General features: G+C 43.0%; 1 protein-coding gene across 6 annotated transcripts in view; it reads right to left on the reverse strand.

Moving 5' to 3' along the window:
* The window catches only part of DIP2C (disco interacting protein 2 homolog C), a 354,106-nt gene that overhangs the window by 79,510 nt on the left and 257,365 nt on the right, over window positions 1-17,231 (reverse strand). For all 6 annotated transcript variants that reach the window (XM_033852298.2, XM_033852296.2, XM_033852299.2 and 3 more), the window contains one exon: window positions 17,073-17,187. In XM_033852298.2, coding sequence (XP_033708189.1) covers window positions 17,073-17,187 — 115 coding nt within the window. The remainder of the gene's footprint in view (window positions 1-17,072; window positions 17,188-17,231) is intronic.

Raw genomic sequence — 17,231 nt, forward strand, 5'->3', positions numbered from 1 at the left:
AAACTCTTCCAAAATATAGCAGAGGGAGGAACACTCCCAAACTCATTCTACAAGGCCACCCTCACCCTGATACCAAAACCAAAGATGTCACAAAAAAAGAAAACTACAGGCCAGTATCACTGAACATAGATGCAAAAATCTGCAACAAAATACTAGCAAACAGAATCCAACAGCACATTAAAAGGATCATACAGCATGATCAAGTGGGGTTTATCCCAGGAATGCAAGGATTCTTCAATACACGCAAATCAATCAATGTCATAAACCATTTAACAAACTGAAGGAGGAAAACCATATGATCATCTCAATAGATGCAGAAGAAGTTTTCAACAAAATTCAACACCTGTTTATGATAAAAACCTTCCAGAAAGTAGGCATAGAGGGAACTTACCTCAACATAATAAAGGCCATATATGACAAACCCACAGCCAACATCGTTCTCAATGGTGAAAAACTGAAACCATTTCCTCTGAGATCAGGAACAAAACAAGGTTGTCTACTCTCACCACTATTACTTAATTTTGGAAGTTTTAGCCACAGCAATCAGAGAAGAAAAAGAAATAAAAGGAAGCCAAATTGGAAAAGAAGAAGTAAAGCTGTCACTGTTTGCAGATGACATGATACTATACATAGAGAATCCTAAGATGCTACCAGAAAACTACTAGAGCTAATAAATGAATTTGGTAAAGTAGCAGGATACAAAATTAATGCACAGAAATCTCTGGCATTCTTATACACTAATGATGAAAAATCTGAAAGGGAAATTAAGGAAACACTCCCATTTACCACTGCAACAAAGAGAATAAAATACCTAGGAATAAACCTACCTAAGGAGACAAAAGACCTGTATGCAGAAAACTACAAGACACTGATGAAAGAAATTAAAGATGACACAAACAGATGGACAGAGACACCATGTTCTTGGATTGGAAGAATCAACACTGTGAAAATGACTATACTACCCAAAGCAATCTACAGATTTAATGCAATCCCTATCAAACTACTACTGGCATTTTTCACAGAACCAGAACAAAAAATTTCAAAATTTGTATGGAAACACAAAAGACCCTGAATAGCCAAAGCAATCTTGAGAAAGAAAAACGGAGCTGGAGGAATCAGGCTCCCTGACTTCAGACTATACTACAAAGCTACAGTAATCAAGACAGTATGGTACTGGCACAAAAACAGAAATATAGATTAATGGAACAGAATAGAAAGCCCAGAGATAAACCCATGCACATAGGGTCACCTTATCTTTGATAAAGGAGGCAAGAATATACAATGGAGAAAAGACAGCCTCTTCTATAAGTGGTGCTGGGAAAACTGGACAGATACATGTAAAAGAATGAAATTAGAACACTCCCTAACACCATACACAAAAGTAAACTCAATATGGATTAAATACCTAAATGTAAGGCCAGACACTATAAAACTGTTAGAAGAAAACACAGGCAGAACACTCTATGACATAAATCACAGCAAGATCCTTTTTGACCCACCTCCTAGAGAAATGGAATAAAACCAAAAATAAACAAATGGGACCTAATGAAACTTCAAAGCTTTTGCACAGCAAAGGAAACATAAACAAGATGAAAAGACAACCCTCAGGATGGGAGAAAATATTTGCAAATGAAACAACTGACAAAGGATTCATCTCCAAAATTTACAAGCAGCTCATGCAGCTCAATATCAAAATAACAAACAACCCAATCCAAAAATGGGCAGAAGACCTAAATAGACAGTTCTCCAAAGAAGATATACAGATTGCCAACAAACACATGAAAGAATGCTCAACTTCATTAATCATTAGAGAAATGCAAATCAAAACTACAATGAGATATCATCTTACACCAGTCAGAATGGCCATCATCAAAAAATCTACAAACAATAAATGCTGGAAAGGGTGTGCAGAAAAGAGAACCCTCATACACTGCTGGTGGGAATGTAAATTGATACAGCCACTATGGAGAACAGTATGGAGGTTCCTTAAATAACTAGAAGTAAAACTACCATATGACCCAGCAATCCCACTACTGGGCATATACCCTGAGAAAACCATAATTCAAAAAGAGTCATGTACCACAATGTTCACTGCAGCTCTATTTACAATAGCCAGGACATGGAAGCAACCTAAGGGTCCATCCACAGCTGAATGGATAAAGAAGATGTGGCACATATATACAATGGAATATTACTCAGCCATAAAAAGAAACGAAACTGAGTTATTTATAGTGAGGTGGGTGGACCTAGAGTCTGTCATTACAGAGTGAAGCAAGTCAGAAAGAGAAAAACAAATACCGTATGCTAACACATATACATGGAATCTAAAAAAAAAAAAAAATGTTCTGAAGAACCTAGGAGAAGGACAGGAATAAAGGTGCAGACGTAGAGAATGGACTTGAGGACATGGGGAGGGGGAAGGGTAAGCTGGGACGAAGTGAGAGAGCGGTGTGGACATATATACACTACCAAATGTAAAATAGCTTTTGGGAAGCAGCAGCGTAGCACAGGGAGATCAGCTCGGTGCTTTGTGACCACCTAGAGGGGTGGGATAGGGAGGGTGGTTGGGAGACGCAAGAGGGAGGAGGTATGGGGATATATGTATATGTATAGCTGATTCAGTTTGCTATACACCAGAAACTATCACACCCTTGTAAAGCAATTATACTCCAATAAAGATGTTAAAAAAAAAAAAAGTGTGCCTGTTTTCATTTTAAAAAGCCACATGAAAGCAAAATGCTGGATCAGCCCAGACATATCCCAAGTATGGGAAGACTGAAGAACTGATCTGTGGTGACCAGCAAGTACCGCACACGAGAAGCTGGAGGAAGAAGTTCCTTTACGACCCAAGAGTGTACAGTTTGTCTGAGTTACGAGATCCACTTTCCTACGTTAATAACAGTAAGAATCAATATTTAAATACCTTAAAATCATGAACTCCATTTGCTACCGGAAATTTTCAATTGCGTCTGTAAAATGGTAGTTATGGAAGACTGAGTTTACTCACCTAAAATGTAAACCGATGGCACTAATCTGGCACTACCGTAACCTACGCTGTGTATTTATATTTATTAGAGTCCCCTGCTAGTCAGAGACACTCACACACCTAGGTTCTCCCTTGGCAGATTTGCAAAACACATGCAAGAAGGCAGAACAGAAGCACCTGAATTCCTAGGCACAGTACTCGGCCTCGCTGCCCCGCTCACTCAGACAACTGCATTCCCGGTTCTGTCCCCCAACCTCTCTTCAGGACCTGCTTGCCGACAGCCCCTCCCTCCTGATGGGGGAGCTGTGCTCAGTTGGTGTTTCATGTGCCGGAACAGTCCTGAGCCCTTTACACACCGACTCACTCACTATCACGAACCTGCACAGGCACTACTAGTCTCCCATTTCACAGATTAGAAAACCAAGGCACAGAAATGCTAACTTAGCTGCCTGTGTGAGTGGTGGGGCTTGGGGGGATTCAGACCCACAGCAGAGCCCCTGCCCAACCATCCTGTCTCCTTTCCCAAAACTTACCCTGCCTCTGGCCTAGGAGACCAAGCACTTTTTAGTTCACTGCAAGTTTTCTTTTCGGGAACTTTTAAAACAGTGATATGAGTAACACGTGAGCACACCCTTCGGATGGACAAAGCAAGCACTGCACAAGATCATACAGCAAAAGGCGAAAGACCCTGTTTATCCTCCAGCCCCTTCAGACCCACTCCCTCCCCTAGGCAGCCACTACCCACACTAAATATGAAGTTCCTGCCTCTTTAATACCCATTTACCTATAAAATACGTGCATACACAAATGTATTTACATCCGCAGAGAAGCAGAACCGCAACATGCACATTCTTCTGCAACTTGCTTTTGTCACCGAATACCTTGCAGATCTTCCCACAGGAGTGTGTGCATGTGAACATATATGGTGTGCGTACTGGACACATCAGTGAATTGACTTGTTTTAATTATTAGATGGTGTTCAGTAATATGAATATATGTTTATTTTATTTCATTTAATCTGTATGCATTTAGAAATATTTCTGTAAGATACATATCTAGAAAGGGGATGGAGGAATTAAAGAGCATATACATTTAAAAGTTTAATAAAGCCTAAGTACCTTCCCAAAAGACTAGGTCATTTTGCAATCCCATTAAGAGTGGATGAGTATCATTACTTTTTCACTCACTAGACATGTCTATTGCACCGTGGACGTTTACGAGTGTTACGAGTGTTAACTAATCTCTTTACAGCGACCCTGTGGGACAGACACAACTGTCCCCCACTCACAGGCAGGAAGGGCATCGCCAAGGCAACAGCGGTGGGGCTGGCCAGGCAGCATGCTCAGAATGGCTTCAGAACACCCGTGCCTTCCATCTTGGTGCTAAGCTGCCCTCAGCCTTACCCGTTTCCACACACTCGTGCCGACACTGATCACCAACCTTATAACTGTTCCCAATATGGTGAGTAAAATGCATTCCTCATTGTTGTTTCAATTTGTATTTCCAGGATTATTAACCAAGTCAGATGATCTTTTTCTCCATTAACACCTTCCTAGGAAATAAAAAGTCCGAGGAGATAAACTAGGTGAGGGAGGAAAAACCAATCCCAACAAGCAAAATTCCTAGGAATTTCAGAACATCCACTTTCATGATCAAAAACAGTAGATTAAATAATGGCAAAGAGAGCCACAGACCCATGTGTCAACTTTCAGGTTCAATTCCAAGGTGAACGGTGTGCTTGTGTCTCACAGAGAATACCAATTACAGGAGGAATCGTCCCGGCAATCTCAGGACTACACAGAACTGGTCTTCACACTCTGAGAAAGCACACAGCTAGGAACGGCCGACACTGCCGTGGCGGCGAAAGGGGAAAAGACCGAGCTGCAGCCAAGGAAGAGGGGAGTCAGCTCAGTGCTCGACCCCACCAAGAACGAGCTGCCGGGGATGGCCTTCAATCAGGCAGCTTATACCCACTGTCCACTTGTCATGCCACTTCCAGCCTCTGTAACACGCTCAATGCGACTTGAGTTGATTATGCTTCTGCCAATGCCTGAAGAAAGAGCTCCTATACACGCAATGAACACATCAGCAGTTTGCAAACAGCTGGCCAGACTCAAATGTGCATCGATGCCAAGTCAGCAACAAGGGTTACGAGTATTTCCGCTGCCAGGATTCAACAGGGTAACTACACCTCTTTAGTGCCACCGCCATCCTCCAGGCCCTCGGACAGGCAGGACAACAAAGATACAAGGTTGAAACACAGTACTCCCCAAGTTATAAGTTATTTTAATGTAATGTTCTCCCTTTTCTCTGATGAAAGCATGAAAAAAAAAAATCAACCCATTTTAAGAGCTATATAACACAGAAAGGAACGTTTTTCCCTATATCACATCCTCACCTACCCAGTAAGTATGCAGTTATCAGATTATCTTCCTGCTAAATATATTATTTAGAGGCTTAATTTTCTCCCAGCCAGAAAAGGGATCACACCATACAGATTGTTTACAAGCTGTGTTTTCCATTTGTCCTGGCTACTTTTCCACGTCAGACGGCAATCAGTCAGAACCAGCAAGCCTGCAAGTCTGGGAGGCTACTTCCCAGAGTCCACTCTCCGTGCATCTCAGTCTCCACCAAAGCAAACTTCTGTGCGCAATTTAGTCCAACACCAAACACAGCAGAACAGACTCAAACACACGTGGTCAGGACAAGATAACACTGTTACTCTGCTCTTTACTGCTACTTCATTAAGTCATTTTAATTTAGATGGTTATCATCTCTAAACTATTTTGTGTTAGAGAAGTTTTAAAATTTTATCTAAATTTTTAGATAAAATGACAAACAACATATTTTTATCTTCTTGTGTTTTAAAAATAAGATTATGGATCTCTAACTCTGACTTTTTTGGGCAGTCAAAAACATTCTTGAAAACCCCACTTCAATTCATAGGCTGTGTTAACTGTTTTGTCACTCTGGATCACTGGTTGGTTTGCCCCTGTCAGAAACCGTCAAATTTCAGTGTCAGATGGGTGCTATATGCTGAGTACAGTGCCATGTTTGGTGTCTTTGCCCGTGGTTTTTGCCCAGCTTTCTAACTTCTGGGTTAGCTGTTTTCAAAGTGGAAGATATTTATGGTGGCAAGGGGGTATCTTCACCATTCTTTGGAATTACTGTTTTAATTACTGTGTTATATAATTATTACCTTTTTATCACCAAAGTGTCAAGGTACTGAAATAATACCTTGCAGTTGAAAGGGCTACATAAAGTTTTTTTTTAGTTCAATCAGTATTATCACAATGTAGATTTAAAAAAATGGACTCTATCATCTATATTCTAGGAGACAGAGACATAATCAGACAGTGACCAAGGAGAAACCCCCCAGTTTTGTAATTCTACTGATGAGTTTAGGCATCACGAATCCATATTTCTCCAATAGTTTTTATTCTACAACTAATCTTCAGAGAAAAAGAAAATACAAAACATTTACCTGGACGATGACAATTTTAAAAAGATGGAAGCAGGTTAAATACCTGGGTAAAAATAAGCCTCCCACAGGAAGCCAGAACAGACTTCAGAGAGCAGCATGGCTTCTTGTCATCACCCGGTGGACACGTGTGCAGGTGGACACTTTAGATACATGTGAACAAGGGCACACAGGAAGACAAACACATGTAAATTCAGGCACACAAGAAGACATATGCATGAAGACAGATACATGTGCACTCAGACATGCGTGGCAACGGACACTCACCAAGACGGACACATGTGAAGACAGGCACGTCTCCTGTCCTTGTTCCATCAAGTTCTCTGACTCAAACATCCTGCATAAACCCCACTCATTTCCTGGGCTGACCTTTGTTTCCTCCTGGGGAGCATCCCTCCTGAGGGGAATGCTGATGGGGAAAGTCTTGGAGTCAGACACAGCCTGGGCAGCACACCTGGGGGCCCAGACCTCGGCCAGGCTCCTGTTGTCAGCTCTCTAGGGCGCCTGCACATCCTGCCCATTTTCAAGCAGGAGGTCTAAGATGACCATGATTCTCTGTGCACCCCAGAGCCTTCCACATTCCCTTTCATGTAGGTGAGAGGTGTTCCGTTGTCTTCAAGAGTGACATCAAGATACTCAATGGCCATGGCCACGGGCACCAACCCACCAGGACCGGCGTCCACTCTGGCAGGACCAGCTCAGACCAGCTCGAGAAGGCTGGCCCTGCACACGGCACTGCGGGCTTCCACCCAAACCCACCGACTGCCTATGCAGCTCTCTTGTAACAACTCAGCTTGCAGATTTACAAACATTATAACAGAAGAGAATCACAGAGTGATACGTGTGATACGTGTTCAGAAGGGCCAAGGCCCTGTAAATCTGAGCAGTGGAGATGCATCTGCAGTTTTTCTTCACTGAGGACCATAGGCAACAACTGAGTGTCATTTTCTACTTAAGTGGATAAAAGCCAAGCAGGCAATCATCTGCTCCCAGCTCCTTACCGCAAGTTCAATCTCCTCTTCAACGCAGGGCAGAACAAGCTGTCCTGGGAAGGTTATTCAAGCACAGGACACAAACGCTCAGACGATAGTGCAAAGGAAAGCATCAGCCCCCAATCCCATTTGAGTGAAGGGATGAGCCACAAAATAGGGTGACGTGGCAGCCAACCACTCATTTTTTGTTTTCTTTCCTTTTTCCTTTAAAGATCATCCTTTGAGTAGCAGACAAAGTGAGGATTGCAATGCTTCCCATGATGACTTTATAACATTTAAGAAAGCATCCATTTTGTCCTCACATCAAAATCCACAGGAGCAATGACTAGGCCTCCTGGACCCCCAGTCAAAATGGCTTGAATAGAATGGATCAAAGCTATTTTTACTTAATAACCGGGCCTCTGACTTCTTGTGTGTGGAAAGTTCACTTCAAGTTTTAGGAAGAAAATAAGCACAAAGTATTACAAAATAGGTGTAAACACACAGGCTCATTTTCCAAAAGCAAGACTTTTTCCAACCTTTCTGTGGACACAGTCGTGTATATGAACACCAGGAATGGGGAATTTGTCCTCTATTCACAGGTCACAGAGAACAGCCCGCAGAGGAGGACATTCACAAAAATGTAAGTGTGAGTGTTTTCATCAAGTTTGCTTGAAAATGATGTAAGCACATAAGAAACAAGGACAATGGAAGAAACAGGTTCTAAACAGGAGTCTAGCATGTGTTTCTCTCCTAAAGATATTTACCCCTGAAACAGAGCCCCTGTCGCTGGCTTCACCTCCACGCAGAGCCTGAGAGCGACAGCCGGGTGCAGAGGCCATGCTCTGCACAACCAGCACTCAGTAGCTCCAACACGCAGCACGTGCATAATAACGAGATAAAAAGATGACAACCATCTCGGTGAGACTGAGAAATATGATCAAGGCGAGGGAACGGAACATGAAATAAGAAGCGACCAGGGGGCTATTTAAATTTTGATCACACCATTATTCCTATTTCTACCTAGAAGACTAAAATTGTACCTTTTTTCATCTTTTCACCCCTGTCCCTCGGTTTACTCAGGAACCTGAGAGACGCCAATCACAAAACTGGTGGTCTGAGAAGACACCCCAGCCAACCAGGGCGGGCGGCTCTGGGGAGGGGCTGTGGAAGCCAGATGACTGGAGCCTGAGAGCTGTGCACGCGGGCCGGGGGCGATTTTACCGTATGTGCTCAGTGCAGACAGTGAGGTGGCAGGACCCATGTCCTCCTATGTGTTTTTATGCCTGTGTTCTACTCAGCTCCTGACTCTCCACGGCTGCGCATGCAGCACACAGAGCCCACACGTGGCTCCGGGGAGCCCGGGCAGAAGCAAGTTCCCTGCACAAACTCTGGGGTGCAGAGCTTGCTCCTGTGGAATGGATGAAGCCCCCTCTCTCCCTGCCATTATAACATCACCCTGACAGCCTCAGACTGCTGCCCCAGACCCCACCTGCGTCCATGCCTTCTCCCCATCTCTCTCCCTCCTCCTCTCCCCTCCACTTCCTCCCTTTCTCCCACTCCTTTCCCCCCCTCCCCCCCTTCCTCCCTCGTCTCAGCCTTTCTCATGACCAGCCTCATGGGGGCCGTGGAGGGTAAGGACACAGCTTTCTGCTGGTGCTGTTTTCTCAGGAGACCAGATTATGATACCAGAACTCTAGGCTGTTAGCTGCACCTAGATCATCAAGTAAAATGAGAGCAAACAAAACCCCACATGACTACTCTCAGGTAAAACTGCAAGGGAGTTGCTTAGGTGGGCGTGCACATCCTGTACACAGACACGCGGGAAAAGGCTCAACTCTTCACAGCATTTGCTGCTGGTACATTACGAAGGGTCATCGTACGTGTCTGGCAAGGGACTTTTACTTCTCACTTTACATATTTTTAATTTTTCTTTCATTCATCTATTAACAAAATATATACTAAGCACCAACTATTAACCAGACAGAGACAGAGAATAAACAATAATACACCAGTAAATCACACAGCGCATGAGAAAGTGGCAAATGCTGAGAGGGCATCACAATGAGTCACACAAGCGTGGGAGGGGCGAGTTCACTCTGTGGGGGGTGGTCAGGGCAGGCCTCGCCGAAGTGAGCAAAGACAGAGCTCTGGCCGTGCTACCCTGGGGGCACACCAGGTAGAGCGGGCAGCAGAGACCAGGAGGTCTGGTTGCGGGGAGGGAGGATGGGGCAGTGGGAGAAGGGGCCAAGAGGGGGTGTGGCCAGACTGCATGGCCTTGTGGGTCCTGCAGGCTCGGGTCAGGAAGGAGAGCAGGCAAAAGGCTGGGAACCCCGGTGAGGAGGCAGGAGAAACAGCTGGGCTTCGATGTTCCCTGGTGAATCGGATGGGAGGTGAGAAAAAGAAGGCTGGAGGCTGGCGGGAGGTGTGGGGTATGTTTACACATGGCTTCACTGAATAGTAAGTAAGAGAGGATGATCACGGGGGTGGAGGCTTAAACTAAAAATCGTGACCACTCTGTCCCCCACTCTCCTTCCCACGTGAAAGGAGAACTGAGTCCACAAACAGTGGCCAAGATCTAAGAGATGAAGACCAGCCCTCGGTCTTTGCATGCCCCTGGGTCTAACCTGAACTTCTCATGGACAGTGAACAGATGTGACGCCTTGGGGGGGTGGGTGGTGGGAGCAGCAAGAGGGACAGTGGTTACACACAGCCTGGAGCAGACATGGGTGTGGGCACCAGGGCCTGGTGTGTCAGACACAGGTAGGAGGCACAGATATCCACGGCCTCGTTTACATGCAAAGAAACTGAGTGTCTCAGAGGCTAACTGGTCCATTAGAAAGTAAGTCTACAATCTGCCTTTTCTATCAGATAAGGTGGTTGTGAGAATCAAGATGAGAAGACTGAAAAGCACTCTTTCAAATGTACACAGTTCTGGACAAACTCAAGGTAAACAACACCACGGCGAACACTTGGCAAGCACTTGTCAGTCTTGAAATGCACCCTGAACTCTGCTCCTAGGACCTCTCTCCTATTGGATATGGTGAGCATGAAGTCTGTCATTTCAAGTCACATCAAAAACCAAAATGGGTTGGTGGGTAGCACAATGGAGTATTAACCACCGTGAGAATCTCTCTCTGCATGTGGGAATTCGCCGGCTGCTTTGGGCCAGTCATCAGTGATGCTCTGTTCATTTTCCTGCAACGAAGTGAAGTACCACTTCCTGAGGCACTCCAGGCAGATGTGTGCCGCCTGCAGGCGCCGGGTCTCCAGAACCACAGGGCACCTCTAGGACACGACATCACCTGGCCAAAGCCACAAAAGAACAAGACAAAACCTCAGAAAAAGAACTACATGAAGCAGAGATAAGCAATTTACCAGACAGGGCTCAAACTAGTGGTCATGAAGATGCGCACTGAACTCAGGAGAAGAATGGAGGAACTCAGTGGGAATTTTGATAAGGACACATAAAATATAAAAAGAACCAAACAGAACTGAAAAATAACAGAAATCAAAACAACACTAGAGGGACCCAAAAGCAGATCAGAGGATGCGGAATGGATCAGTCATCTGGAAAACTGGGTAGTAGAAATCATCCGATAGGAACAGCAAAAGAAAAAAGAAAGAAAAAACATTAAGATGGTTTAAGGGGCCTCTGGGACAACATCAAGTGCGTGAACATTCACACTATGGGGTCCCAGAAGGAGAAGAGACAGAAAACCTATAGCTGAAGAAATAATGGATGAGAACGTCCCTAATCTGGGAAAGGAAACAGACATCCTAGTCCAGGAAGCACAGAGGGTGTCAAGATGAATTCAAAGAGACCCACACCAAGACACATTATAATTAAAATGGTAAAGGTTAAAGATAAGGAGAGAATCTTAAAATCAGAAAGAGAAAAGCAACTATTTACATGCAGAGAACCGATAGAGACTATCAGCTGACTTGTCAGCAGAAACTCTGCAGCCCAGGGGTCTGGCAAGATATATTCGGAGTGCTAAAAGGAAACACTCAGAAGACTGTACCCACAAAGCTCTTATTCAGACTTGGAGAGAGAAGAATTTTACAGACAAGCAAAGTTACAGGAGTTCATCACCACTAAACTATTCTTACAAGAAATGGTTTATGGTTTCTAGGCCATAACTAGAAACAAAAAATTATGAAAGGAAAAATCTCATTGGTAAAGGCAAACATATAGTAAAGGTAATGGATCAACCACCTGTGAAGCTAGTAGGAAGATTCAAAGACAAAAGTAGTAAAATCATCTATATCCACAATAAATAGTTAAGCCACAGAAAATTAAAAAAATGTAAAATATGACATCAAAAACAAAATGGGGGGGAGTAAAAATGGAGTGGTTTTAAAATGTGCTCAAACTTAAGTGACCATCAACTTAAAACAGACGCATATATACACAGGTTGAAATATATGAACCTCATGGCAACCACAAACCAAAAACCTGTCACAGACAGGAGAATAAGGAGAAAGGAATGAAACATACCACACTGAAACAATTCTTTTTCTTTTGCTAATACCTTCTTACCCTGCCCACCTCCTGCCTACAAAAACCTTCCATTTTGTACAACCCCTAGGAGCGTCTTTCTACTTGCTAGATGGGATTCAGCCCAATTCATGAATTGCTTAATAAAGCCAACTGGACCTTCAAATTAAAAAGAAACAAAGTTGGAAAGCATGCCGGTATGTCTCCCCAAAAGGAATAATCCTTTTTATGAAGTGAGTGATCACAACTCAATGTCTCTGCTTTAGAAATCTGGATTTTTTTGTTTTTATTGAAATATAGTTGATTTACAATATTGTGTTAGTTTCCGGTGTACAGCAAAGTGATTCAGAGATATAAATACACACACACACACACACACACAGATACCCCTGTGCTACAAGATACTGAAGTATCTTGTTATTACAAGATACTGAATATAGTTCCCTGTGCTATACAGTAGGTTTTGCTGTTTATTTTACGTATAGTAGTGTGTATCTGTTAATCCCCAAATCCTGATTTATCCCTCCCCCACCCCCTTCCCCTTTGGTAACAGTAAGTTTGTTTTCTATGTCTGTGAGTCTGTTTCTGTTTTGTAAATAAGTTCATTTTCATCATTTTTTAAGATTCCACATATAAGTGATATCATATGATATTTGTCTTTCTCTGACTTACTTCACTTAGTATGATAATCTCTAGGTCCATCCGTGTTGCTGAAAATGGCATTACTTCGTTCTGTTTTTATGGCCGAGTAGTATTTCACTGTGTATATGTACCACATCTTCTTTATCCATTTGTCTGTCAATGGACACTTAGGTTGCTTTCATGTCTTGGTTATTATAAATAGTGCTGCAATGAACATTGGAGTGCATGAATCTTTTCAAGTTAGAGTTTTTGTCTTTTCCAGATATATGTCCAGGAGTGGGATTAATTCTATTTTTAGTTTCTTAAGGAACCTCCATACTGTTCTCCAGAGTGGCTACACCAATTTACATTCCCACCAACAGTGTAGGAGGGTTCCCTTTTCTCCACACCCTCTCCAGCATTTATTATTTGTAGACTTTTTGATGATGGCCATTCTGACCAGTATGAGGTGATACTTCATTGTAGTTTTGGTTTGCATTTCTCTGATAATTAGCGATGTTGAGCATCTTTTCACATGCCTGTTGGCCATCTGTATGCCTTCTTTGGAGAAGTGTCTATTTAGGTCTTCTGCCCAGTTTTTGATCGGGTTGTTCATTTTTTTGATATTGAGCTGTATGAGCTGTTTGTTTATTTTGGAAATTAATCCCTTGTCGGTTGCATCATTTGCAAATATTTTCTCCCAGTCAGTAGGTTGTCTTTTTGTCTTGTTTATGGCTTCCTTTGCTGTGCCAAAGCCTTAAGTTTCATTAGGTCCCATTTGCTTATTTTTGTTTCTATTTCCACTACTCTAGGAGATGGATCCAAAAAGATATTGCTGCGATTTATATCAAAGACTGTTCTGCCCATGTTTTCCTCTAGGAGTTTTATAGTATCTGGTCTTACATTTAGGTCTTTAATCCATTTTGAGTTTATTTTTGTATATGGTGTTAGAGAATGTTCTAATTTCATTCTTTTACATGTAGCTGTCCAGTTTTCCCAGCACCACTTATTGAAGAGACCGTCTTTTCTCCACTGTATATTCTTGCCTCCTTTGTCATAGATTAACTGACCAAAGGTGCATGGGTTTACTTCCTGGCTAATTTGCCTAGTTTTGTTAATAAACTTTTAATCTTTTTAAAGAAAGATTTTATAAAAGATTTTAAAACATGTTTAGAGAAACAATTAAAAATCCTTTGCTTCTTCCTGCCTGCTGATCCACATAGCAGAGGCGCACGTGCTGGTCTGAGAACAGGCTGAAGCCCTCAGGTTTACCTTGCTTTCTGGAGTGCTTTCTACTGAAACCTGTCAATACCCTGCTTATATAGACCACAGATTGCCAAAGCCCTGAATCTTCTATTGTCTATATTTTGTCTGTTTGGAACTATTTATTAGACTAGAAAAGCACCTCTTTTTCTTCATGTATAAAATGAAACCAGATGAACATCCTTCTAGCACTAAAGCTCTAGGTTGACTACATGTAAGTGCAGTATATGCGTCTTTTTCTCTGAAAACAAGAGCTTTACCACCAGACAATAAAAATTCCATTCATTACTTTGGCCCACAGATGAAGTCCTCTTAAAGAAGAAAATTTATTTGAAGAAAATAAGACCTGATGTTGGGTCTCACTCAATTCATGCACATCATTTATTACTGAAGGGCAGGGATAACATTCCATAAACTAATGGAGATCTCACACTATTTATTAGCTTATTTGATGCTAATGAGCTGACAGTATTGGCTTCTTGATAATGGCACGTAACCTGACAGACTGAATAACAGCAGCCACAACTGGAAGATCATGAAGAAGGTTTAGAAGATCTTTTTTTTCCTGTAAGAACAATAATTCACTTGTCCACCGTTTGAAACTAAGAAGCCTACTTTTTCTTCACTTGTCCTCCCTATGACTATCCTTGTCCCTAAAAAATAACTTGAAGTTTTTTAAAGGTTAAAAAACTTATTAGGAAAATATAACTGATACAATGTTATAAATGGTTACTCCCATATGAAGATAGTTTTTACAAGTTTGAAAGCTTTTTGCACAGACTGTTAACAGCGTGGATTGCACTTATATCAGCTAGATATGAGTCAGATATGAGGCAGCACCTATAAACATCATTTTTTCTTTTTTTGTCTAAAGCTGTAAGAAATGCCAATTCTCAAGTCCTACTTTTTAACTTAAATAAGCAGCATTTCATTCATATGACATTCTCAGACGTCAGTCAGGAGGCTGTGTTAAAATGAGGTCTTGCCAGCATTTCTAAATTGCCTTGGCTGGGAACTACAGCTCTATGGAGTAGCAGGTTATGGTCAGCTCTATTGAGTATGTTCTTATGTACCTTATAAGAATGTAAATCAAACAACAAAAATCTGAATTTGAACAAATTAAATATCATTATTTTTCATGTCATCTTCAAAAAAAACCTCCTTTGCTCATCCCTTCCCCCTCTGCCAATCAACTCTGGCATAATCTATACAACATACCTTAAAGGCACAGAGAAAACACTTTTAGGAAAAGCAAATGAGCAAATCATTTGATCATAACAAGTCTACATGAATGAATCATTCATTCTGTGAATCATCTCTGGCAATGGTACTACTTCACAGAACTGTGGAATCTTAAAAATTTACAGGTAGAAGGAAATTGAGAGATTACTGAGTCCAAGCCCCTTGTTTCTTGGTGAAGGAAACCGAGGCCCTGGAGAGAAGGAATGTGCCCAGGATCGTGGGGCCAGCCACCAGCGGGCGGGGCTCAAACTGGGACTCCTGGCCCCAACATGCTTCCGGAGGCTGAGTCCCCTTAGAGTCAAATTAGACACATACTTGAATACTGATTTCTGCAGGACAACGTGATGGCAAATCTGCTATTGCAATCCTGATGTGTTTTGTACTCCAAGGTCGGACATAAATCTCAGAAGATTATTTGTTGCAAACCTTCTCTTTTGGGGACGACAATGCCATCCTTTAAAAAATGAAGACTGGATTCTGGTTAATGGTGCCATATTTCCTCATCAATTTAAATTACGTTATAGACTTTTAATTTCTGGTTCACTCAAAATTAAAAGTGGCTTCTGGGGACTTCCCTGGTGGCACAGTGGTTAAGAATCCACCTGCCAACGCAGGGGACACAGGTTTGGGCCCCGGTCCAGGAAGATCCACATGCCGTGGAGCAGCTAAGTCTGTGCACCACAACTACTGAGCCTGTGCTCTAGAGCCCGCGAGCCACAATTACTGAGTCTGCGTGCCACAACTACCAAGCCCACGTGCCACAACTACCGAAGCCCTCGCGCCTAGAGCCCATGCTTCGCAACAAAAGAAGCCACCGCAATGAGAAGCCTGCGCACTGCACCGAAGAGTAGCCCCTGCTTGCTGCAACTAGAGAAAGTCTGTGCACAACAACGAAGACCCAACACAGCCAAAAATAAATAAATAAATAAATTTATTTATTTATTTTAAAAAAGTTGCTTCTGATACTTTAAAGGTTTTCAATTTCTCAACCTGTTAGGCGGCCTGGTTAATTTCACATTAACAAACTCCTAAAAGCATCAGAAGGTGTCTCTTTAAGGGCAACCTTTACATGAATATTTTTGCGAATCCCAACCTTTCAGTAAAAAGAGCAGAACTCATGCACTTTGTGCACCGAAAGCTCTGTCATCCACTGCTACAACAGAGCACACTGGTGTGACACGAAATAAAACATACTTAGAGACAGAACCCAAAGACGCTGGCGAATTAGTCATGTATAGGCTGCAAACGTCTGGGTGATGCAAACCCTCCTTTCTCAGGTTAGTGTGGATTACTGGGAGCTGCTGACGGTCAGACAGGCCGCTCTAGCCCTTCTCACCCTGGGCAGGGTGAGCTCTTATGAGCCGTACCACGGCCTGTCCCTGACAGGCCCCAGTGGCTCTGAAGCAGGCAGTGATGCAGGAGTGACCTAGGACCAAGGGCACTCACTGTGCTTGCTGGCCTTAGCAAGAGCCCCAGAAGCCCAGCCCCACACAGCGGGAGATTCCAGGCCCCAGAACCCTCTGATGTGCTGCTGAGCTGCTCAAAAGCTCAGAAAACCAGTTTTTAAAGTGCAGTATGTGCAGTATTGCAGAAAATGAAGATGACATAAAACCCGCATGTCCAAGGGCACAGGGGTGGCCACAAAAATTTCGTTTCATCCAACATTTACTCTGTTCTATCCTCAAGTTAAACCTGAGCCTAATACAAGCAAATGAAAATGTGCATAACCTGCCAGGACAAGGTTCACTGCTCAGCGTGCCTGTGGACAGACTTCCACTCACTCGGGAATTACAGCGAACCTCCAGAGTGAAAAGTGAGTTTCTAACTAACGAATCTAGACTATTTAAGAGAATCCATTCTAGAATACACCAGAATAAAAACTCGTCTGGAAAATCTGGGTCCTGTTTTTATTCTCACACTAAGATGAACTGCGATGGCTCCGGGTCTCTGTTAGCTGCTGAATGAGACCCCTCCCCAGGCTGCCCACTTGAGTTAACACAGCAGTACCTCCTGATGGCCACGGTGAGAGCCTCTGGTGAGCTGGCGCATGGACAGATGACCTCCTGGCGTAGACCTTTACTTTGGAAGACGTTGAGAAACGCGTCACAGGAAGAAATAGACCCTAGAGGGAAAGGGGGGATGATAATCAGACAGGCGAAGCAATGT

Source organism: Tursiops truncatus, chromosome 2, assembly GCF_011762595.2.
Source record: "Tursiops truncatus isolate mTurTru1 chromosome 2, mTurTru1.mat.Y, whole genome shotgun sequence".
NCBI lineage: Eukaryota > Metazoa > Chordata > Mammalia > Artiodactyla > Delphinidae > Tursiops > Tursiops truncatus.